The sequence below is a fragment of the Quercus robur genome, chromosome 4 (assembly GCF_932294415.1).
Source record: "Quercus robur chromosome 4, dhQueRobu3.1, whole genome shotgun sequence".
Taxonomy (NCBI): Eukaryota; Viridiplantae; Streptophyta; class Magnoliopsida; order Fagales; family Fagaceae; genus Quercus; species Quercus robur.
In genome coordinates this window covers 2883637-2909648 of record NC_065537.1, presented here as the reverse complement: position 1 = coordinate 2909648, position 26012 = coordinate 2883637, and the positions used below count along the sequence as shown (strand labels likewise).

At 37.0% G+C, this 26012-nt stretch overlaps 2 protein-coding genes across 5 annotated transcripts in view; one reads left to right on the top strand and one right to left on the bottom strand.

The window, feature by feature from the left end:
- LOC126720348 (cytochrome P450 714C2-like) overlaps positions 1-15511 on the top strand; it is a 28041-nt gene extending 12530 nt beyond the window's left edge. Inside the window, exons 4-5 of one of the 2 annotated variants that reach the window (XM_050422693.1) lie at positions 13894-14263; positions 14870-15511. In XM_050422693.1, the coding sequence (XP_050278650.1) occupies positions 13894-14263; positions 14870-15295 (796 nt within the window). In that variant the 3' untranslated portion in view covers positions 15296-15511. The remainder of the gene's footprint in view (positions 1-13893; positions 14264-14869) is intronic. The other variant, XM_050422694.1, reaches the window with a different exon arrangement.
- Positions 4695-26012, bottom strand: part of LOC126720347 (ent-kaurene synthase, chloroplastic-like) — a 41229-nt gene continuing 19911 nt past the window's right edge. The window contains exons 1-14 of one of the 3 annotated variants that reach the window (XM_050422688.1): positions 10097-10371; positions 9166-9218; positions 8786-9071; positions 8533-8713; positions 7917-8134; positions 7694-7814; positions 7429-7526; positions 7127-7350; positions 6916-7028; positions 6686-6784; positions 6095-6310; positions 5832-5973; positions 5270-5515; positions 4695-5157 (exon numbers count right to left, since the gene is read on the bottom strand). In XM_050422688.1, the coding sequence (XP_050278645.1) occupies positions 4852-5157; positions 5270-5515; positions 5832-5973; positions 6095-6310; positions 6686-6784; positions 6916-7028; positions 7127-7350; positions 7429-7526; positions 7694-7814; positions 7917-8134; positions 8533-8713; positions 8786-9071; positions 9166-9218; positions 10097-10148 (2355 nt within the window). In that variant the 5' untranslated portion in view covers positions 10149-10371 and the 3' untranslated portion in view covers positions 4695-4851. Of the gene's footprint in view, positions 5158-5269; positions 5516-5831; positions 5974-6094; positions 6311-6685; positions 6785-6915; positions 7029-7126; positions 7351-7428; positions 7527-7693; positions 7815-7916; positions 8135-8532; positions 8714-8785; positions 9072-9165; positions 9219-10096; positions 10372-26012 lie in introns of those variants that run through there. The other 2 variants (XM_050422689.1, XM_050422691.1) reach the window with 2 other exon arrangements.

Sequence of the window (26012 nt, the reverse complement as noted above, 5' to 3'; positions counted from 1 at the left end):
ACGTATGCTCACGATGTGGTACCATAAATTTTTAGCGAGTAACTAAAGTTTTGTTAATGATTATGTCCAAAAGAAAAAGGTTAAGGTATATTTAATTAGTTAATGATTTAGAAGTTACCGCTCTTGAGGTTTGAACAAATGATATTTCACCTCAAACCTAAGGAAAAACACTCTCTCTCTTAGGGACGGAACAAGGATTCAAACTTTGGAGGGGCAAAGTTTTTTTTTCAAGAATTTTAGAAAGTTGAAATATTAATACTACAGGTTAACAATCACGTGATAATGAATGGTAACTTTGAATCTTCAACTATGTAAATAATAAAACTTTTCCCATCACTACATTAATTTAGCTAAGACACAAAGTTTATTACCAATAGACTAATTACACACATGCTCTGGGGCAGTCTAGGTAAAACACAAAACAATAGATTGTTGTTTCACACATGTATTGCATTTATGCATGCATGCCAAGTGTGTCATAAAGTTAATAAAACATTAAAAATTAATAAAATTCTATCATTCAAAAAAATAATAAAAAATTTGTACAAGTTGTTAAAGAGCAGCAGCTTTTTAAAAAAATAATTTTTTTTCATGAGTTGAGTTAAAGAGTAAAGACACCAACTGATCCAAGTTACTGGTAACACTAATTGGTGTGTGAATGGAGTGATTAGCAGCATAGGAGTTGTCTTAGTGACTATGGGGTGGAGTCATTTGAGAGGGACAAAGAGCTCTCAAATGAGAGGTAAAAATTGGTTAAAGATTATTGGGTTTTTGTAATTTATTTTGCTAAGATTTATAATTGATTTTGAAAGCTCGAAATGTGTGAAAACACAAGAGCTTATTTAGACCCCCAATTTAAATTACGGCTTGGTTGATTTTACACTAACTTAATACTAAGTGTGGAATAGTGTAAACGTAAGCAAATAAGCAAAAAAACTACTCTAATTCATATTTAAAGCAATCACAGCAGTAAAATGAAATGAACAAGAGTAAGGAAGAGAGATGCAAACACAGATAACACCGAGACGTGTTATCGAAGGGAAAACCGAAGAACTTAGCGAAAAACCTCTCTGCCGCCCTCCAATCGGAAATCGATCCACTAGACAATCAGTTGGGATACATAGGTAAGCAAGAGACCCTCCAAGCCTAATATACCCTCTGTACCTAAGCCCTCCAAGCTCCTACTCCAACAAGACTTCTCGAAACCGTGTCTTGTCTAGCTCTCTGGATCCCGCAACAAGCTCCATGTTGGATCGGCCATCCTTGGCTTCTTCCAATGCTTTTCAGCAACACCAAAAACACTCACTACACTCTGAAAAGGTGTGGATTGTGTTTGGGTACAAATCTCCTTTCAAGGTATAATAATGGGAGAGGGATGGAGAAGAGGCTACAATGATTTCTCACTAAGGATGAGTAGCTTTCTCTCAAGAGGATGGGTGTGTGTGTTATAGAAAACCTATCTAGGGTTTTTCTCTTTGAATAGTCTCTCTTACATTTGTGGGTAATGAGGGTATATATAGTATGGGTGAAGAGTAAGGAATTCACACATAAAAATCCTCTAGGCAAAATGTTTCATGACTGTCGCAAGAAGGCCTTACCCGCGAGACACTCGCAAAAACGACAGTCTGGCACGACTCTTCAGCTTCCAGTTATGTGCTCCTCACATGCTCTTTCACGGCTTAGCTTCTCGCGAGCTTCTCGCGAAATCCACTGATTCTTCATATAAGCTTGAGACTTCACCAATCTTAATACTAAACCTAATACAATAAAATCCCACAAAATACAAGGAACAGAATAGGAGCAATTACAACACTTTTTGTCATGGAATAAAGCCAACATAAAACATAGTTGTAAATCACAACTTTACAGATTTATTATAAATTTTTTTTTTTTTTTTTTACTTAAACTGTGTCCAAATGTTTTTTTTTTTTTTTTTTGATTATCTAATATGTGAATTGTTTTGTAGGTTTTCCTTGTTGTCCAGATTTGTAAATTGTCCAAATGTTTAACTAAATGTTTTTCTTGATATTCTTAGGACAAACAGACAAGGGATGATTTGATAAATTTTTTTTTTTCATTTTTGGTTTCATGGGTCAACTTGTAAATTGTTTGGGAGAGGGGGGCCAAGTATATTTATTTTAGAGCCAAAAGTAAATTTTTTATGCTAATATATATACTAGGGAAATTTTTTTCAAAGGCTTGGGGGGGGGGGGGGGGGGGGGAATGGCCCCCCTTAGCCCCTAAGGTAGTTCCGCCCCTGCTCTCTCTTGATATATCTTCTTGATATTCATTTGACCAAAACTCTGTTAAATTGATTTTAAAAATATTGTCTAATAACCTACTACTATTTGCTTAAGGGAGGTTGTGGTGAACAAAGTTCGACCAGTACCAAGCTCAAGTCGAGGCCCATTAATCCTTAGCCCAACTTGCGTATCAAGGTCCAAGCTAGACCAACATGTAAACCATCAAGTTACCACGATGGGGTCCGAATAGATGCCACTTACTCCTTAAGGGGGGGGGGGGGGGAAATAATATCGACGAGAAATAATGCTTTAAGGGAGTCCGCCATCCAAGCACAGAATTCGATGTCAAGTTCAAGTTACTAGGGAATCATTACATTGGTGGAATTACAGGGCCCTCCCTCTAACATGAGATTGGACATGCTGGAACAGTAGCCTAGACCCAAGGAGCCACCCAAAAATTGTAAATGGTAGGGCCTACGCATAGGTGGAATATTCTCATCATCATTACAAGTCCACTAATGAAAGTGTATAAAAGGCAAGAGATTGGGGAGAGTTGGGGGTTGAAACATTTCAAGGGGAGAGAAACATGATTGAATGAGAGGTTATTATCTAATATTTGGAAAGAAGTGGTCCAACTTGGGGTACCTCAACTACCTGAGAACCTCCTCAAGTAGTTAGATTCGTAGTAAAAACCACCCACAACCGTACCTAACTACCATCTATTAGCCAAATTCCTCTCAAGATCTCTCATTGTGAGTTATACCCAGAGTATCATACAAATTAATTGGGAGTCCAAGCCCAACAATTCATACATTATCGTGGGCTGAACCACCACAGTAGGTTTCCAAAATTAACAAGGGCGGAATTAAGAATCAAACCTAGGAGGGGGAGGGGGCAAATTTCTTTCTTCAAGAATTTTGAAAAATTGGAATATCAATACTAGAGGTTGACAACGATGCATTATTAGCACTAATTATTTTAATTTTTTTTATTTTTTCTTTCAAAAAAAAATTAATAATAGAAATTTATAATCAAGAGTTCTGTAAGTTAATTAGCACATCCTGAAATGTTATTGGGTTTTTGTGATTTGTTTTGCTAGGATTTGTAATTGATTTGTGTAATTGTTTTTGTTTAGACCATGTCCAAAGATTTTTCTTATTATCTTGATGTTATGATCCTAGTATTCCATATGGATTAAGTATAAGTTTAACTATGTGTTTATAAGCTCTTTAGTACCCTTTCCTTGCAAGCCGATTTTCAAGGGTGACTTCTACTCATTGATTCCTAACATTTGGTATCAAAGCTAATCACAACCTCAAGTAATCAGGTGTAGCTTATTGAGTATGGGATCAAATGAGTTGCGATTTTGTGGTTGGATCCCGAAAGGAGTAACCTAGAGGCTAGATTAAAATAATTGATAGATGAGTAAGCGCGGTGATATGTTATGATTCTAATGTCCAACATGAATTAAGTATAAAGTTAACCAGGTGTAGTTTATTGAGTATGGGATCAAATGAGTTACGGCTTTATGGTTGGATCCCGGAGGGAGCAACCTAGAGGCTAGATTAAAATAATTGATAGATGACTAAGCGTGGTGATATGTTATGATTCTAGTCTCACATGAATTAAGTATAAAGTTAACCATGTGTTTATAAACTCTTGAACATCCTCCCTTTACAAGCCAGTTTTCAAGAGTGAGTTCTACATATGGGTTCCTAATACCTGATATGTGAATTTTTTTGTAAATTTTTCTTGTTTGTCTTAATGTTTGGCTAACGGTTTTTCTTGATATTCTTGGGACAGCCAAACAAGGGATGATTTGATAAATTTTTCATTTTTTCAAGTATATTAATTTTAGAGCCAAAAGTACATTTTTTTTCTACTAATATATATATATATATATATATACACACACATACTTGGGGATTTTTTTTTAAAGGTTGGGGAGGGGAGGGGAGGGGAGGGGAGGGGGGGGGGGGGGCCTTAGCCGTTAGCCCCGAGGTAGTTCCTTCCCTGAAAATTAACCTCCTTTTCACAATAAAATCTATTCTTTTTAACTTTTTAATTAAAGAGTATTTTCAAATATTCAATGACTTTTGCTTTATTTATTGTTTTTCCCCCTTTTTTCAAAGGGTTGTGGAGAAATTTGTTGTGGCAAGTCTTTTGGTGCTTTAGAAGTGAATCAAATAGACCAAAGTGGACCAAATCGACCAATCTGGACCAAAGTAGACCAAAATGGACTAAAGTGCACTTAAGTGAATTGAAATGGACAGAATTGAACTAAATAGACCGAAGTGGACCAAATCATCTGCCACATCACCACGAAGAAAGAAAGAGACATACAAAAAAGAAAAGGCAAACAAATAAACAAAAATGCCATGAGCCGTATGCACATGATAAGCATACAACACTTTCTTTCTGCCTTCTAATAGTTGAAATTGCCAAGTTAGCTCATGCAAAGAAGTCATAATTTATAAAGAAGGATGTGAAGGAGGGGCAGAATCAGCCCTTTATGCATACAATGTGCATTAAAAAGGCCGATCACTGGCACTGAGCAATTCCTTCAATTGTTTCACCTGGGATACAGGTTAATCTAACGTACATAGACTTACAATTTATTGAGAACGATGGGTTCTTCAAGCACTGCATTTACAGAATTGAACATCTCATGCGAAGTGAATCCGTCATCCTTCATGTAAAATAGGTGCAACACTTTAATCATTTTCCAGAACAAATCCTTGCATGCTCTTGGAACTACACTCCCCTTTTCGTGCAAAACTAATTTCAGAAGTTCTCTCCTCTTTCCAGCAATAAAACTCTTCATTTCCTTAATGGTCTCTTCTTTAGTACAATCTCCACCACCATGAATCATGCACAAAGATACTGCATTCAATTTTCCTTCCTCAGATTCCCTCTGCATCATAGCATAAAAAGATTAATAACTCCAAACTAATCATTTATGAGGAGAAACTAATAATAACATTTTTATCTTTTTCATTTTGGGGAGGGGGGTGGGGTTGCTGTACCTTAAAGGTCTGTATATCATTTAGAAGACGTCCACAAGTGCTCATAATTTCATATAGATGATGTAATTCTGGAGTTCTAACAATCTCTTCTGAAAGCTTAGGCCCAACACAATAGAGAGCTGGGAGGACTATAGGTCCTAAGGCAAATGACACGTACCCATTTGTCATATATTCATCCATAGATGGCACGGACTTGTCTCTCAACCACTCTGCTTCTTTCAACATAGACTTCAGCAAATTCAACCACTGCATGAAAAGCATTGCTCATATAATCTCTGGTTGAATGAATAAATAAATGCAAAATGAGATTGTCCAAGCTTCCTTTTTTCTTTTTTTTCAGGGTAGTCTCCATGAGAGATGAAAATGAAGCAAATTTTGAAGTTATTCCACATACATAAACTCAAGTCCTAAGGCTAATATTTTAAACAAATATCTACAGGTTACATTAAAGTGAAGTAATTGCATCAGTCACAACCATGGGAGAGATCAGAAAAGCCTACGAAAGTGATACACCCAAAACGTATTACAATGAAAATGTGGAAAAAGGAAGGTCTCATCTCACAATGTCAATTATGTGACTTATCACATTACGCCCTTGCCATGTTAATGCTTTGTCTGCAAAGTCACAGATTGTGCTGTGAAGTGCCGAAAATATAATTTCAACATTCTCAGAACAACAGTCAGTGCTGACATCAACATCCCATCTGTGGTTCAGTTCCAATAGCATCATCAGTATTATACATTAAAGACTACTTAAGACTCCGAACAGAAATCACAGACAGATGAGAGATTCAAGAAAACGAATTTGAAAAAGGGGAAACATACTTCTCAACCAGTTGTATAAGGTTTACCAATTCCTCTACTGAACCACCAACGTCAAAGAAATCATCAACCACTGTGGTAAGCACCCCATTTTTGGCCCATGATATTCGAGCATCAGAAAGTTCAGGGGGAAAAAGGGTTGCTGCAGCAGAGAAGTAACAGTACGCTAGTTTCTGCCTGGCAAACTTTAACTTGTCTAATCTGTTCTCTGTAATCCACCTGCTTACATGAAAATGAAAATTTTACAAACAAAAGATGATAATCTGCTTTCTTTCACTGTTTGAAGCAAGAAGCTATCCCAATGACTGATAATCTAATTGGTTTTTCTTGATATCATGGTCATGTAGCAAATATTATCAACAAGTAACAGGGGCAAACCACTGATTCCAGATTATGTTTTGCCAAAAAAATAAAAGTAAAAGGTCTGAAAGTTGCTTCCAGTTCCATATGCTAATGAAAAAATGAAAGTAGCTTCTAGTTTAGAATGCCAAGTTATCCTGTTACACATGCCAACCTTTGATCCTGCCATAATGAATATTCCAAGAAATCCCAGTGATGATATCATGATAGCTGAAACTACACAAAGATATGCACCTTGCAAGATCTTTGAGTTCTTCACGCTGTATTGATTGACAGATGTTGAAGTCCTCAACCGCCAGATTTAAGAAATCTTCATTGCCAATATTTGAAGAACTGACATAAGAGCAGTACAAGGATAAAGCAATTGTTTAAACTAATGACAACTAATTTTTTTTTCTATCAGAATGAAAATCTCCATATTCCATAGAGGGAAAATAAAGGACAAAGAAACACCAAAGGTTTACCTATAGGCAGTTTTTAAAACCCTTGTATTATTTTTATTGTAATTCTCAATGGCTCTCCTGTTTGATAACCGTTCCAAACTTGCATGGTAGGGAAACTTAAGAGCATATTCCACCTGAAATGTTTAAAGGTTGCAATCTGCTGAGATTTAACTTTGGACTATACAGTAAAACGTCAGTAATTCAGAGAGAAGGGTTTTATTGCAGGAAAAACCTCTTGGCTAACATATTTATTCAGTCCATCTGCATGAATTGAACCATTGGATAATTCTTGTATCAGAAACTGACTGGTCCAGAAATTTTGTTTCTCCAGAACAAATTCATCAGGATGTATGAAAATTTGTGAAGCCCTAAATAATTCCAAAACAGAACCAATGTCCTTCATATATCCTCCAAGGGAACTGGAGAAATGATCTTCTGAAAGCTGGGTAAATGGATCTACAAAACAGGATATAGATTTTAAACGTTTCCTAAATAATCAAAATCTGGTAGGCTGTCTCTTAAATCACAAAGTACCTGAAGAAATATCATATCCATTGACACGTAATATCCGAAACGCCATTGCACAAGTGGCAGCATCTAAGAATATATCCTCCTCACCTTGTAGCCAGTATCTGTTTGTTGGCAAATGTCATCTTTCCTGGTAATCAAGAACTCTATGAAATCTAAAAACTCAAACTATTGCCTGACTTGAAAAATTTATTGGAGAATAGTATGAATTTATTATTCTTCAAAGGAGCATCACACCATAATTGGTGCAACGACCTAAAAATGACATTACCTGTACGTTTCATCCAATACACTTTTGATCTCCTTCCTGAAATGCCGATCAATTCCCAACCTTTCAAGACTATCAACCATACAAAGACGAGTATATATATCCAGAGGATAAACCGTAGGAACTGGAAAAAATTAAAATTGAAAATAACCAAATAACTGTCAGAGATATCAGAAATGTAACTAAATATACATAGCAAACCATAGGCAAGTATGGAGAGAGGGACCTGCATTCCCAAACTTATCTAGGAGTGAGTGAAGGTAACTAAGACAACCAGAATTCTTAAGGTAAGTAAAAGCAGCTGCTGTGGTGGATGGTGAATTAAAAAGTGACCCATTCTTTCTTTGATATTTCATGATCATCTCCCAGTCTGCTGACTTCCCCAGTCCCTCCGAAAAATATGCTAAGTAGGACCCCTTCCCTTCCAAGTTGCTACCATAGCCTCTAAAAGTAGATATGTAAAAGAGATGGTTTAGTTAGGAGAATCTAAGGCCATCATTCACAAAATTAAACATTCTATTCTGTTTGTACTACTATTCACATGTCATATATGAACAGTTTTATCATTAGAAGAAATAATGTTGTTCATCCCCTGATTCAAAATACATTTAATAGACAAAGCAAGCCAAGCCAATCAAGTTTCAGCAAGGTAGCTCAGCTTTTTGAGCTCAGTGCTCACCTTGACTAGGCTTAACCCCACTAGTTTTACGTCCTGATTTTGAGACTGGACAATTTTTGTCATGTCCATTGCTATCAAGAAAGGTACTCAAACACAAACACAAAAAAGCAAATTCACTTAATGATAAAGCTGAACAGAAACCAAAACTGAATTAGAAATGTACCTTTTAAGCTCCAACTCTCTCTTGTGGAACAAAGCATCTAAATTTGTTGCCCCTAGAGGGATACTCAAATCCAAATTTTTGGCATATTCAATTAGAGCAGGAAATATTATGTCAAATCCAATAGGAGAAACTTGCTTCTCATCGGTAGCTGCAGCTATATTTGACTCAATAAAGAACAGGCCTGCAAAAAGAGAGAGAATCTATCTATTGGAACTCGATTAACGAGATTTAGCAAGAAGAACAGCAGAAATACCCTTGTTCATTTGCTCTTCACCAACACCCCATTGCTTTAGTGGAAGGATACATGCTAAGGTAGATAAGAGAGCATCTTTAACTAAAAAGGGATCGCGATTAGGAAGACCCCACGACCCATCATGGAGTTGATTATCCAACAACCAATTCACACACTGAGGGAAAAAGGGGGCTTGTGGGGTATTTGGGCAAGGGACCATTGCCACCCAGGCGGTATCATATGAGGAAACAGATAGTTCAACCTTATCAAACATTGTCTTAATTCTTTGTTTAGTCCCCTCGATGAACTGCATAAATAAATAAAAATAACTTTTGTGAATCTAATTGTCTGATATACAAGAACACAAAAAAGTAATTATACTGAATGAAGGGTTCTCATACCAAAGCTGGTTTCTTGGCTTTTCTAGCTTCAATTGATCCAGGAACCAAACTAACTGTTTGAGAACACAATAACCCACCAGAGATTGAAGAAGGTATGGTAAAGACAGATAGCCAGTTGAAGTTACTCAAAGCATGTCTCTAAGTTATAAATTAAGAGAACTAAATAGAAAAAATAAATAAATAAAAGGAATTGATTCAGTTTTTACTTCATAGTTACAAATTTCATTCTCTGATGGTTTTACAGTGAAATTGAATCTTCTAGATGTTACAGTCCCTCTTGTCTGAGGTCAGATGCACAATCACCATTCTACCACTTCATTTTCATATCGAGGCAAGTCAATTAAGGAAGAAACAGTGAGTATGACTTTGGATAGAATAAAAATTATAGTTTTGCACAGTCTCAACCAATGCTCTTTACATCCACCCTCTTCACCATGTAGCTCATTCCAGTTAATTTTATTTTATCCCTCATAACGCAGACATCAAACCGTCTTAAATGACTTTTGTCCACATTGTCCAGAAATTGGAGCTATCCTTATTTTCTGAAAGTCTTGTTCAATCTTTGTCTTGTATGGAGAATACAAGGTGCAAAGTTACTAGAAAAGGAGACAAGAAATCCATGACATAAACAAACTCCTGGATATTATACCGACCCAAAAAACTCTCTCTCTCTCTCTCTCTCTGAAAAAGTAGCTCTTAAAGCATACACTAGTTCCTCTCAATCTCTAAAAGCATCACTTGTCAAGAAGATTCAACATGCAAACAAGAAACCCAGTTCCAAAAATAAAATATTGAATGAAACTTTAAGACAAGGATCCACAAAAATTCATTCAGATAGGAGATAGCATGGATGTAACATAAAACAAAAAACCCAAAACAATGCAACCCGCCAAAAACAATCAATCAAGAGAGAGAGAGAAAGAGATGGAACCTGAAGTAGAGTAAAGAGAACACCAAGGTCTGCTGGAGTGAGAGAGAGACATGGTTGTACTTGTGCCAGAATGAGGAAAGTATTTGTTGTACTTACTGTGGCTACAGAGTCAGACTCACACAGTCAGCTAAATATAGCCATAGTATATATAAACATGACATAGATGTGAAGTGGGACCCAGGAATCAAAGGCAGACCGATACGGTGAAGTAAAGGCAGCAACACAACAAAAGTTTGAAAACTATATTAAAATCCTTCTTTAACAAAATTTTTAACTCAGTAACTGTGGATGCTCTTAGACATCCTCTTTCCAAATCTTCTTTTCTCTCTTGAAACATCCAAAGATAGGCTAGTTAAAATCTCAGCTTTTCAGTTTTTGCCAGCCGCACGTTAGCCTTTTAGCTTTTCCCATGGCTATCCCTTGAACTTTATCATAATTACGAATTTTATTATGCACTAATCAGGTAATATAATACTTAGAAAAATAGTTGAGTCGCTAAAACTTATTATTATTATTTTATTTTATCTTTTTTGAAAAACTAAAACTTTATTATTATCCAAAACTAACTTGAAAAAGACATTTAGGGACAAAGTGTCGGTGCACTTATCAATCAATCACCATTATCGTAACGAAAAACTGGACCATATAACCTGCAATATCAAGGTATAATTTATAGTTTTATTCTAATATATTATATGTCTCAGTTAGCCAAATTGGACTAGTCAAATCAATTAAAAATCCAACCCAACATAAAATGAGAAGGGGTTGTGTCCAGTGAAGGTCAGAAGAAAAATAGAAAATCTACACCACGTGAATGAATGTAGTAAACAGAATCTAAAGGGTCCTAGTTTTGATGGAAGTCTAGTGAGAAAAGAAGCAGAAGAAGCAGAAACATGGAAGCAGACCCAATTCTAATGGCGAAGATCACTGTATCAGTGGTTATAGGAGGGTTTATAGTGTTGTTAATGCAACTCTATAACCTTTTGGTTTTGAAACCAAAACTTCTCAGAGCAAAACTTCAAAGGCAAGGTATAAGGGGACCTTCTCCTTCTTTCTTCTTTGGGAACATCCCTGAAATGAAGAGAATTCAACTCCAAGTTCATTCAACACCAAAAACTACTGCTACAAAGGAGTATGGCTGCCCTGATGCTATTACTCATTACTGGCCTTCCACTCTCTTCCCACATTTAGAGCAGTGGAGAAATGAATATGATACTTCACTTGTCATTTCCTTTCTTCTTCTTCTTCTCTCTCTCTCTCTAACTACCAAAGTAGGATGAAATATAGTTTAGGGAGTTGAAAATTAAAATATGTAGACAATAGCAGTAGTCATAGAGGGTGCAGCTCAGATTTTAGACAACTTTTGATGCCAGAATATTCCAATTGTAATTAGAGTTATAAACTTTTGTAGTCCATATTTATGACAATGACCTTGTATTTGTATTAGATGCTTCTTCTTCTTCTTCTTCTTCTTCTTCTTCTTCTTTTTTCTTTTTTTTTGGCATCTTTATTATATTTCTCTAACAAAAGCATTGTTCAGAAGATAAATTAATAATAAAAGTTGGTACTTTTCTGTTTCCCAAAAAAAAAAAAAAACAGTTGTCACTTTTCCAATAGGTACACTTGGACATGGATTGGGATTTGGGAATGGGAATTATAGTAGATTTCATTTAAATGATGAATGCACATTTTTACTTGTAACAAGTTGAAGAAACAATGGCATGTTTTGTCATAGCAAATTGTTTCCTCCATTTTTTTTTTTTTTTTTTTTTTTTGATGAGTCCTCTATTTTGTAATCTTTAGCAATTAGTCCAAGACATGCCTAGAATATTAACTATGGACCTCTTGAAGATCATATGATAAAATATGCATATCAGCACTAAATATAAATCTTAAATTTATCTTTTTCAACCTTGCTCACCTAGCTAGTATGCATTGGTGGCAGGACCAATATTCTTATATTCATCTGGAAACATACAGCTTTTATACATAACAGATCCAGAGATGGTGAAGAAAATCAGCCTTTGCACTTCTTTGAGCCTTGGAAAACCTTCTTATCTATCAAAAGATCGTGGGCCACTACTCGGCCAAGGCATTCTGTCGTCAAATGGCCCAATTTGGGCCCATCAAAGGAAGATTATTGCTCCTGAATTGTACATTGATAAGGTTAAGGTAAATCTCACTTATAAAGTCATAATATGCAATGTAATCCTCTAGAAAGACATAATCCGAAACCATTCTTTTATTACCTTTTTTTAAACTAACTAACTTGGAACAAGTTTTCTCATTTTTTTCCCATAAAAAAAAAAAAAAAAAAAGTTGTCATTTTTTTTTTTTTTTTGGGGAATAGTCCAGTTTTGACAATATTGATATGTCATTCTGGACAATGCTCAGCAACAATCCCAAAGCACAATATTGTTTCAGCTTCCCAATTGTTTGGGTGAAGATTGCGTTTTAATGTTGTTACTTCACTGTCCCATCATATTAAGCTTTAAAAATTTAAATTTAATTAATCACTATTTAGATTCTAAAAGTTTAGAATAATTGCTATCGTGAGCACAAACTTGCCTAGATATAGATAACTAAGTACATAGGTATGATTAGACAATACTCAAGGTGTTGCAAGTCAGGATACAAGAACAAACAAACTGCAGTTCATGAATTTGAACAATGACAGGCTTGACTGATCAAACTGCGTTTCTGCAGAATTTAATTTTGGCCCTATAGCCCATTAAACCCAATAAGTGATTAGGGTTTCAGATCTAATTCACATAGAATTTAAAGGAAACTCTAAAGCATGTTTTGAAGAGACTTTGGAGCTTCTCTTTTGAGATAAAAAATGTTCTGTGTCTACTCCTTTCAAAATCAATATCGGAAATCAATCTACATACTTTTAGAACTAGTAAATCAAAAGTTGCTAAATACCAGTAATTAAAGGTGTTAGATCTAAACTTTCAAGGGTAGTCTTGGAGTCATAGACTGGAGGTCTATATTGGAGATCTAAAGCGTGAGTTGGAGGTTCATGTTAAAGTAGATCCACGTCAAAGAAGTCCAAGGGTTTTAGAGTTAGATTTGACAATCATAGTTAAGTTTACTATGGATTTATATTCTTGACTGTAAACTTCTATTTGATATAGTGAATTGTTCTCTTGGGATTGGTTTCCCCAAGTTTTTTTTACCTTAAAATTGAATTGTTTCATTAGTTTTCCTGAGTCATCATATCTTATGTTAATTATTTAGATTTTCCGCTGCATGATATGTTTAATATATGTTTAACCTAAATTTACATAATTGACCTAAATAACAACTTGGCTATTGAATTAGTAAACGCAATGTTTTCAAAGGTCTAAAAACTAGCAACTACTATACCATTATTTAATAAATCTCTATAGACCAAGGCTTGCTTGTTGTTGTAAACTTTTATATTGCTACAATAATATATGCATTTCCTTCTGAAGGGCATGGTATGGTAATATTTTGAATCCACTGATCTAAATAACAAAGACTAGAAAACTATAACATTGACAAATTTTGGTTTGTTGTCTGTGAACATCTTTGATTGACTAGTGTTATTATAGCCTAATGATACTTCTATTTAAAAGAGTAGGATTTAGATTTAACACTGGCCTTAGGATTTAGATTCAATCCTAGCCTTTTACGGGCTGTGACGATTTATGAGATAAGAGAACTAGGGGTATTTCTATTCTTTTATAAATAATGGGGAAAAAAAAGAGAGAACATCGCTAGGGATGAATGTTCCTAAATATTTCAAACTTGATGTTATGTATAATTTATAGATTCTTGCCGAAAAAAAACAATAGAGCTTTGTGGAAACTTGAAGAAGAGATCAACTCAATGATATTAAAGGTGGTAAAACAGCGCACTGAAGCATCATATGAGGAGGATCTTTTACAAATGATTCTTGAGGGTGCCAAAAGTGATAATGGCTATTATGGCCCATCAACAGATAATTCTCGCGACAAATTCATTGTGGATAATTGCAAAAGCATATACTTTGCTGGCTATGAGACCACTGCCATCACAGCCTCATGGAGCTTGATGTTGCTAGCTGCACATCCTGAATGGCAAGCTCGTGCTCGTGCTGAGGTGCTTGAAATAGTTGGGGATAGTCTACCGGATGCCAACATGCTCCGAAACATGAAAACGGTATGTATTTTTCTTTAAAATTTATAATTCTAGTTACTGTATTATAGTACTATTAGTTTTAGCTATTTCTGTACTTGATTTTATCAAATTATCTTCCAAGAAAACACTACCACTACATATGGATGCATGTTAATTCAGAATATTCCAGCAAACAAGAGAGAAAAAGAATGCATATAGGAGTGTATTATATGGTGCTTCTGTGCATATATATTATATATTTGGAAGAATGCTTCTGCACATATATTGGTATCATATGCACTTATAAATGCAAGATTTCCTTAGAATTGAAGGTGGTGCCTAGAAAAACGTTCAGGAATGAATTTTCATACGCCATTGACGTATCGTCGAAAAAGTGACTTCAAGTGGCTAGTAACATGATTGAATATTCTTCCTATAATTATGCCTTTGAGGTTGAAAACATTTTTTTTTTCATTTAATTTCACACATAAAGAACTTAACACATTAGTTACCAATTATTTCAAGGAGAGATTAACATCAATGCTTCACAAATTCTGAAACCATGTACTCAACATTGAGAAATTAATACATGAGAGTTGACACACCCATACATTGACATAGGTTCACTAACCTTGTATTTGATGGCAGTTGACAATGGTTATCCAAGAGACATTGCGTCTTTACCCACCTGTGACTTTTGTGGTCAGAGAGGCCCTGGAAGACATAACATTCAAAGACATTATGATCCCAAAAGGCATAAACATGCAGATTCCAATCCCAATATTGCAACAGCACTATGATTTGTGGGGTCCTGATGCACACAAATTCAACCCAGAAAGATTTGCTCATGGTATTGTTGGGGCTTGCAAGACTCCCCAGGCTTATATGCCATTTGGAGTAGGGTCTCGTGTCTGTGCTGGCCAACACTTTGCCATGACAGAACTGAAGGTGATTTTATCTCTCATTCTATCCAAGTTTTGCTTCTCACTATCGCCGGCATACCAACACTCCCCTGCATTTAGATTGATTATTGTTCCTGAACATGGAATTACTCTCCGTGTGAGGACAGCTTAACATTTCCTAGCTTTGAGAAAGGCTTTGGTGGTAATAAGAAGATAAAAAGATGAGAGAGATGTAGACTATATGTATTATCTTTATGTAAGGGTACATTTGATGCACACATCTCGTGTCATTACTCTGTAACAATCGGAGAAGTTGTTATAGTTCCTTTGGTTACATTGTTTTTTACTGATCATAAATATTTGAAGCAATAATGAACAGTATTTGGGATGCTTGAATCTTAGAAATAGGAGTCATGGTCTAATCTTGTAATACTAAGCAATTTCTAGCGACTCTCTTCAAAGCCACCCTCTCTACCGGGACAAAAGATTTGTATACACTCGACACATGAGATACCTTTTCTTCTACCAGGTTTTCAGTAGGTGATGACGTCTGTCCACAATGCAAGATAGAGCTAGAGACCCTAGAGCATCTCATTTTCAAATGCCCATTTGCCATTATTGGACCAGCTCTCATGTTAGAGGATTGGCAAACAGGGATGAAGCACGCGCTATTTTGTTGGTGGCAAAAGAAGCATCCATGCTACTTTATAGGCTAGATTTTTGCTGGACTCTTCTTGTTTTGTATGGGTTTCAGGTTTTGTCCCTTGGCAAGATAATTTTTTTGGCCCAAAATGTGATTTCTTGGGCTGTGTTGTGTCCCACACCCATCTCTGCTATATCCAAATGAGTCTTTTGCCCAAGTAGAAATGGTTTGGTCCCCTACGCATTTTGGGATTTGGATGGTTCAATAGTTGGCATTATGCAATTACCGTTTTAGTGTGAAAAGTAATGGTTTAAGGTAAAAAATTTTAGTGTGAAAAGTAAAGGTTTAAGGTTAAAAAAAAAAAGTAAAAGGATAAAAATATAAAATTTAATAAATTTTTTGATTCAAAGTGAACTTTCAAGTTTTAATCTCAGAACTTAAAATTGGTATTACATAACTATTAACTATTGCAGCGAATGACATTCAGTAATCTCATTTTAACTGAGAATAAAAATGAAAAAAAAAAAATGTAGGGAGAGACCCTTTTTTGGCTTTTGAGTTTTGGTTAAGAAATTCCTCCTAACCTATTGCATGCTGATGATGATGTGAAAGGGATTTTTGGTTACCTTGACCTTAACTATCTGATATCTGGTTCTGTCACAAAAAAAAAAAAAAAATGACATCTATTGCTTTGGTGTGCTTCTACTTGTTTTCTTGACTGGGAAGAAGCCTGACAATGTAGGATGGGGAAAAAACATTTTGCTCAATAATTGAAAATGGGAAAGCTCACATTCAGAATGATCGGTTTAGTAAAATTTTTTACTCAAAAATTTTAGGAGAGGGAGTGAGCAAAGATCAAGCATGACAATTAAAAGATTTTCTAACACTAAAAGTTCAAAAACGTGTACAAAACACCTTTGAACGTTTAGACCCCCAAATTACAACTTAACCAATACAAGCAATATGTCAAACAACTAGTGTGCGGAAACTTAACACATGCTATAATACGAAATTGGTTAAAGACTATCTAAGTCATAACAAAATAAAACCACAGCAGATAATAAAAAGGCAAAGATAGAGAGGAAGGAAGATGCAAACACAAAGACAACACGCGATGTGTTATCGAAGAGGAAACCGAAGCCCTCGGCGTAAAACCTCTCCGCCGCCCTCCAAGCGGTAAACAATCCACTAGAAAATACAGTTGGGATACAAGGACAGCAATAGACCCTCCAAGCCTAATCTACCCAGTGCACCTAAGCCCTCCAAGCTTCTTGCTCCAACGAGGTTGCGCCGAACCTTTTTCTTTTCTAGCTTCCCGGATTCCGCTACTAGACCGTAGCATCAACCAATGAAGATTGGTTCCTTCCTAACTGCTTCCCAGAAATCCAAACAACTGTCTCACAGTGATGATGATGGTGAGAACCAGGTTTGGTATAATGCCTCTCAAGGATTTGACAATGGAGAGGAAGAGAGTAGAGGAATTTGAAGAGACTCTAAGGTATAGATTGTGGGTGAAACAATCTTGTTTTTCTTTAGGGTTTCTCTCTCAAAATTCTCTCTGGAAGCTCTCTTTCAATCGTGGGTAAAAGGGGTATTTATACTGGAGTGGGAGAGGAATGTGAAACGTCAGGTTTTACAAAACAGGGGTGGCTTGCGGCTTGACCTCGCGGCTTGACTAAGTCGCGAGATCCAGTCTCGAGTTAACCGTATGGCCAGTTGTCCTGTTTTGTCATGTAGTGCTCCAGCTAGCATGACTGTTCATCTTCCAGCATGCTTGGCACGTGTGCTGCTTCTGGCGGCTTGCAGCCGCGAGTCACCCGCGAGTCCCAGCCGCGAGTCTCTGTTTTCTTGCACACTCTTGAGCAATCTTCACTCTATCTCACTCACTACCCTTACAACAAACCCACCTAAATACAGGGTTACTAAATGCTGAATTACAAGCAAATTTGGCACGGAATAAAGCCAATTAGATGGTTGAATAAATTCAACCTTACAATCTCCCCCTTTGGCTATTCCGTGACAAAACCCTAAAACAGACTCTAGACTTAACATGTGAGTTGGGAACAGTTGAACAAAACTCACTCACACCTAACTCTAGAAGCTGTGCAGCTCTTGAATCATATGAACATGAATCTCCTGAAACACAACAATACACCATGATCATTGTAAGCAGAAAATTATAAATGCATATGAAACAGGCAATATGTGATCAAGCAAAGATGGAGTTAAGAAACAAACCATGGCTTGATCAACCAAGTGAACACCACAAGGTAGTGATCACAGTACTCATTCACACTTGGAATGAACACAAGGACATACAAGTTAACAAGTACAAGGCAAGACACTTGTATGCTCAACACTCAACCAATGCATAACACACAAGACATATGCATCTAGGAACAATCCTACAAGGGCACAAGAGTGACAGTACATAAACCAAAATGCAGAACATTTAGATTAAAGTACTGATTTCAACATAGCATAAAGGCTGCATTAAGCAAGGTACATACCATAAAGCCTACAAACTATGCATAAAACATTAACCCTAAAAGCTTACAAAAGCACAATATATCAACTTAAAGAGAAAATTGAAACTGAAGAAGAATGTAAAGACACTCCCCCTTAGGTAATGACACTCCCCCTTAGGTAATATCCTCCCCCTCTGATCATGCCTATCACTCCCCCTTTTTGTCATGGAATAGGCTAAAGGCTCTCGTCCAACTTTCGTTGAATATCATCTAGCTGATTCTCCATAGTCTCGAGACGCATTTGGACATGGTTGTTTGTGGAGTTGAGAAGTGCCACAAGCTCATCAACGCGTTTCTGAATATGCTCAAGTACACTGCCGACTCTATCAGTATGAGGAGCAGTCTGTGCTTGCGGAATACTAGCCGGTGAAGCTTCAGGAACAGCACGTGATGTAGATGTGGTATGTGCAGGTGTCTCTGAGTCAGGGGCAGATAGAGTAACCGGAGAGATGTGAGCACTCCTTGGTGATTTAGAGGAGTGACTTCTGCTAGCTTGAAGAGTGAACAAGGAAATGGGACGTTGACGAGTCAACATTTTTCCATCTGCAGGAGGAATAATGCCTTCACGAAGAATGAGCTTCATGATGAGACTGCAAAATGGAATAACTCCTCGAGCTGCAGATCGACACGCGGTCTTCCTCAAGGTGTAGTAGATGTGAGCACATATATCAATGGGGGCTCCTGTAATAAGGTCACAAAGAAATAGAGCTCTCCCAAGATTGATGAATGTAGTGTTGGACAGTGGGTAGAGATTGGTGAACATGATCAACTTCAGTGTGGTCAGCTCAGGTGCAAACTTTGCGGTGCTGATGGATGTTCCTGCACTGGATACTTCATGATCGTATCCTAGGATTTGTAAAATTTCTCCAACTTCTGGATTTCGTTCATCGTAAGGAGTTATATTCACATTCTGAGGTCTGGTGATGCCGAGAAGATCTACGATGGAGTCTGGGGTAACATTAAACTCTGTTCCTCTGACCCAGAAAATGAGTTCAGGTCCAAGATCAGTTGCATTAGAGAAGCATTCTTTGACCAGCTCATCCATTGGATCATCAAAGTTCCCGAACAAGTTTGCCCAATCTCGTTTCTCAAAGATTCGAGGGATGAAAGTGGTCCCTAAGGTGTTGAACTCTACCACCCGTTCCACTATAGTGGTTGACTTGTCAAACACGTTTGAGTAGACATGTGAGTTAAGCGGAAGTCTGAACCTATCCTCATTGGGATCTTGAGATGCCTGAGATGATAGTCGAGTCCTTTTAGCAACTGGTGTTGCTGGTTCGTCAGCAACAATGTCTTTACCCCTGGAAGATCGACGAGACATCTGCAAGAGAACAGGCCCACAGCAAAGAACCAAACAACAATACCACACAAGATAATTGTCAACAAGATTCAGTGTAAACAAAATTTCAATATATAAACACAAACTGAAGATAGTGCAGACCCAACCAAACTTCCAACAATACAAAGAAGCACAAAATAACAGGTGCAGCAAAATGGTGATAGTGCACCAAGACATAGATAGACAACACAACTGACAAAACTGTCAATGAGACAGGTTAACATGACCATGATATGCAAACAGATACAGCATTCGAACATTTAGAGCAGATAACATAAATCACTCTACCAGAGATATGAACAAGGGGAAAATATTTCAACATGAAGAAACCAATCATCCACACTAGAGCACATGGTTAAGAGACATACATTATGTATTCATAAAAACTCAGTAACCAATACCGAACACCAACATCAATACTTAAGCAAGTGTAATGAGTAAGTCAAATAGACACCAAACTCATTTAAGAAAAGATTTTCAGACTCAATAATAGGCAAATATTAGAACAATGAAAAACACATTGTGACTGCTCAGCATAAAAACAGGTGAGAACAATATCAAACAAGACACGCCATACCCATTACACAAAGAGAGAAGTATTTCGAACACAATATCAGCCCAAACGGAAACAAAAAATATGCAGGAAAACGGAAAATGAGATTGAGAAAGCAAAACCCATACCTTTTCTTGATGATTTGGATAAGAAATGAAGCACCAATGAGGTTTGAAAATGGATTCACGAAGTGTTTGGAAGGAAGATAGTTTAGAGAGAAGATGAACAGTCACAAAAGTTCGAGGGAAAACTGAAAAAGATTTAAAAACTGCTCTTATTTCTGCAAAACACGCGTTTTTCGCGACTTGATTAAGTCGCCACACAGTCGCCAGCTCAAGCCGCCAAAGCACTCAAGAACAAAAATTTGAAAAATTTTTCTAAGTGTTTTTCGCGACTGGAAGGTCTACCCGCGAGTGAGTCGCGAGCTGAGCCACGAAAATCTCTGAGTGAACCTCGCGACTGGACCTTCCACTCGTGAACAAGTCGCCAAAAATGACCAGCGAAAATGCGACTGAGGCTCGCGACTTAACATACCCGCGACTGAGCCGCCAAAACAGGGCAAAACAGGATTTTTGAAATTTTCAGATTTTTCAAACAAAATACTTTCCAAAAACACCTAAAACACTCAAAAATATTTTTGTGCTTGAATTAACAAAGATTGAGCATGTGAAAACACATTTCATCAAGTACAATCACACAAATGAATATGGCATTTATTGAACATAAACTTGTGTGTTGTGTGTGGATATCAACAATGAGATAGTCCTTCGTCTAATGTGAAGCTTCAATGATCGATTCAACCAAGGCATACACAATTAGCACTAGATCATGTAACCTATCTCAATTATAGAAATATGTATATATGACCTCCCACAAAACTTGATAACATGACTTGGAGCTTTACATTTTACTCCACTTTTAATTATAACATTTGATCTTTTTGATCTTTTGAGGCAATCACCTCTCATTGTGAGAGTGATATTTGACATTTCACTTTAATGAACAAGCCTTTGGCTTTTTGAATAAACATTCACTTTAATATAAGGTCGCTTACCCTTTTTCCTAGTCGAATACTAGAATGTGCGACAGGCTTTTACAGCTCAATATCTTTTTTCATTTGGAGATTTACATTTGGTGAGCTCTTTTTAGCAAAACAAAAATAAAGAGTGGGAAGATATATAGATACAAGTCTATGCATGTCTCAAGATCAACATAACCATTCACTAATCATTTATGATAAGTTTGAAGATCTATTTACAACAATCACATAGATTTCAAGATTTTTCCCACAGTGATATAAGTGCATGAAAACAAGCAATGCTCGAAAATACACAAAGCCATTAGCACAAAGGTACAAGGCAAAACAAGTTTTGAGACAAAACTCAACAAAGTCAATCAAGCTTTTTGATTTTCTAATTTTTTATGTGATTTTTGGATTTTTGACACAAGAAACAAAAAGATTGATAAAAAAAAATTAAAAATATTCACAAGTAGACAAGCAAACAACCAACATCAAAAACAGCAAGCAAACCAAACAAACATTGTCACAAAGCATAGGAAGTATTAATGCATGGACATGTTGTAATGCTTATGCATGAGTACCCTTTTTCACCCACACGTCACTTGCGTTTGGGGTGATTTCCTTATAGGATTGGGTACGGGAGTTAGGGCTTTCAAACCTTCGTGAGAAGCTTTCCAAGCAGTTGGTGAATGCACCAATCATCTTCATCACGTTCATCATTCCGGGATCTCCATTTTGATCTCTAGATTGATCACCTGCCCAAATTCTCCTATCATTGCTGGGTCCTCCTGACCTTTGAGGAGTTGCACTGTTCTTTGCTCTCAGCTTTTGGCAATTTGGTCGAGTATGCCCTTGAAGTCCGCAATAATGGCACACATAAGTTCCTCTAGGACCTCTTTGTGGTCGTGGACGTGACTTGGCACGAGATTCAGACCTGCCCACAGACTGATTACGGGGATTTAACATCCGTTGGTTCACCACATTCTTCTTCTCCTCCACCTCGAGCTTCTCACCAGTAAGGTTAGCTACAACTGGATCTTTGGCTTTTACAAACTTCACTTCTTTAGTGACATTTCCAGATGAACTACTTCCTCCGGTATATCCCAATCCGGATTTGTCTGAAAAGCTCTTTTGAGATGAGATAACATCATCTAGCTTCTTGGTGGTGACCCTCTCTACTTTAGCATTTGCTTGCACAACCTCATTCTCAAGAAATCTTACTTTTGTGTAAGCTTCGGACAACTCACCATTCAGTGTTTCTATCTCACATTTGGCCTCCCTATATCGGATTAGGAGACTTTTGTAGTCCTCCTCAGCCTTCTTCATTTTTCTCACAGCAGCCTTGGCCACCCTTGTGTACTCACCCGACTTCTCCAAGAGTGAGTTATAATTCTCTTGAAGATTTGCTGTACTTTCATCTTCTTCAGCATCTGATTCTTCAACAATTCCTAGTGATTCATCATCACTATGTTCTCCAAGATCTCGTACAAGCAGATTCAACTCATCCGAAGACTCAACATGAGCAATAGTCATAAAAGCCGAATAGTTCCCCTCTCCATCACAGCTCTCTTCAGATTCTGAGTCAGACGAATCCGAGTCACTCAAGGTCGTGGCATACACTTTACCTTTCGATTTCAAATAATTCGGACATTCCTTCTTAAAGTGTCCATGTCCGTTACATTCGAAACAAGTGACACCTTGTATGGGTTGGGATTCTTTTCCATCTTTCCTTTTGAATTCCCTTTTCTCCCTTCCAGGACTTTGGAATTTTCTTTTATCATCAAATTTGCCATTATTTTTGAATTTCAAGAACTTTCTGAAATTTTTGACAAGGTAAGCAACATCTTTGTCAATCACATCTTCTCCCGATGAGTCTTGATCTTCCACCTTCTCATTAATGGTCTTTAGAGCAAGGGATTTACTCTTCCGTTGATTGGGCAGCGACATCTCATAAGTCTGCAGAGAACCAACCAGCTCCTGTACTTTGATGTCATCAAGATCCTTGCTCTCTTCAATTGCTGTCACTTTAGCACGAAAACTTTCCGGCAATGATCGAAGGATCTTCCTTACAATCTTTGAGTCCTCCGTTTTCTCCCCCAAGTTGAACTTACTAACCACCACCTCATTTAGCTTCCCATAGAAAGAGTCAAAAGACTCATCCTCACTCATTTTGAGCTCCTCAAACCGAGTGGTCAGCATTTGCAACTTGGTGTCTTTCACTTTCTTCGTGCCTTCATAGGTGGTTTCCAAAATCTCCCATGCTTCTTTGGCAACGGTAATATGAGAAATCCTGTGAAATTCATCTGGAGACACACCACAGAAAATAGCATTGAGTGCTTTACTGTTAGCATTAGATACAGCAAGTGCTGCCTTATCCCATGTGGATTTGGCTGCCTCAGGTTTGGTCCAACCAATCTCAACAGCATCCCAAACGGATTCATCAATAGAACACAGAAAAGCTCTCATGCGAACCTTCCAAAAAGCATAATTACTACCATCAAAATATGGAGGTGCATTTAGGGATTGAGACCTATCCATCTCAAAAGGGAGTCAAGGATCACACAATGGTAATGAAACCAATAGCAGTGTACCCGCTCTGATACCAATTGAAAGTTCAAAAACGTGTACAAAACACCTTTGAACGTTTAGACCCCCAAATTACAACTTAACCAATACAAGCAATATGTCAAACAACTAGTGTGCGGAAACTTAACACATGCTATAATACGAAATTGGTTAAAGACTATCTAAGCCATAACAAAATAAAACCACAGCAGATAATAAAAAGGCAAAGATAGAGAGGAAGGAAGATGCAAACACAAAGACAACACGCGATGTGTTATCGAAGAGGAAACCGAAACCCTCGGCGTAAAACCTCTCCGCCGCCCTCCAAGCGGTAAACAATCCACTAGAAAATACAGTTGGGATACAAGGACAGCAATAGACCCTCCAAGCCTAATCTACCCAGTGCACCTAAGCCCTCCAAGCTTCTTGCTCCAACGAGGTTGCGCCGAACCTTTTTCTTTTCTAGCTTCCCGGATTCCGCTACTAGACCGTAGCATCAACCAATGAAGATTGGTTCCTTACTAACTGCTTCCCAGAAATCCAAACAACTGTCTCACAGTGATGATGATGGTGAGAACCAGGTTTGGTATAATGCCTCTCAAGGATTTGACAATGGAGAGGAAGAGAGTAGAGGAATTTGAAGAGACTCTAAGGTATAGATTGTGGGTGAAACAATCTTGTTTTTCTTTAGGGTTTCTCTCTCAAAATTCTCTCTGGAAGCTCTCTTTCAATCGTGGGTAAAAGGGGTATTTATACTGGAGTGGGAGAGAAATGTGAAATGTCAGGTTTTACAAAACAGGGGTGGCTCGCGGCTTGACCTCGCGGCTTGACTAAGTCGCGAGATCCAGTCTCGAGTTAACCGTATGGCCAGTTGTCCTGTTTTGTCCTGTAGTGCTCCAGCTAGCATGACTGTTCATCTTCCAGCATGCTTCGCACATGTGCTGCTTCTGGCGGCTTGCAGCCGCGAGTCACCCGCGAGTCCCAACCGCGAGTCTCTGTTTTCTTGCACACTCTTGAGCAATCTTCACTCTATCTCACTCACTACCCTTACAACAAACCCACCTAAATACAGGGTTACTAAATGCTGAATTACAAGCAAATTTGACACTGAATAAAGCCAATTAGATGGTTGAATAAATTCAACCTTACAAACACTAGTCTGTACCATAGGCAAACATCAAGCAAGGCCAGATATGATTGATGTGGCAAAAGAACCCATGCAGATTAAGAAGACTATCTCTCCTTGATAGCTCCATTCAAGACCAGATTGTGAGAGACCACACCCTAGCCTGTTTTGGAATTGGGCCAAACCCTATTGCCTCTCAAAATGGAGGTTCGACTGATTATATTTTTCCCTTTAGATTAAGGGTTTCACAATGCAGTCGCTACTTATTTAATTTTCAGAATAAATAAGAAAACCATAATTGAAAATTTTATCATTTTATTGATTTGAGAATGAATGTACATTGATCAATGGAAATTACATGGTTTTGGTCCTAGATACAATTTAAAATAAAGTACATGACTTTGTTTCCTAATTACAATCTAGAGATTGACAATTACTTGGATAAGTACTTGAACCCTTGATCTAAGCTCGGAAGCTATGTTACAAGAAGTGATGGTGTTAGGCACCCACCTTGCCTAATGAAGCCGGTCTTCTAGACTATGGTGACTAACATTCATATATCATCCAATATATTATCAATCAATTGCAAGTTGAATTTAATGTGTGTGCATGTGATAAACACTAACTCCATATATTAATTATTGCATTTGGATTGAAAAATAAATTCTTTCTTAACTATGAATAAGGGATTTTAGTTTAAATTTCATCTACATGAAAAATCAATTGATATCTTAGTCTAATGATAAAATGCAATTTTCATAGAGCAAATACCATAGCTTTATATCATATTGTATCTAAAGAACAAAAGAGAGAGTTGTTGTATATAACTGGTCCTTATTCAACTTTCTTATCATAGAATTTATTGTTTTTCATTTTTTTGCTCTTTTTTTTTTTTATATAAAAGAAATTATAATATGTTTAATGAAAAAAAGTTTAAAAGGTACAATGTAATTGTTTTTCAATTTTATTTGTAACGTTTGGTGTAAGAAAAGAGGATATACTAGGGCTAAACAAATCTTTTTTTTCCTTTATTCCTAACTCCATTTTATGAGTAGAAAAGAGAGATTTCATTAGAAAATTCTTCAAGTTTGTATCCATACGAATGATCAAAAGG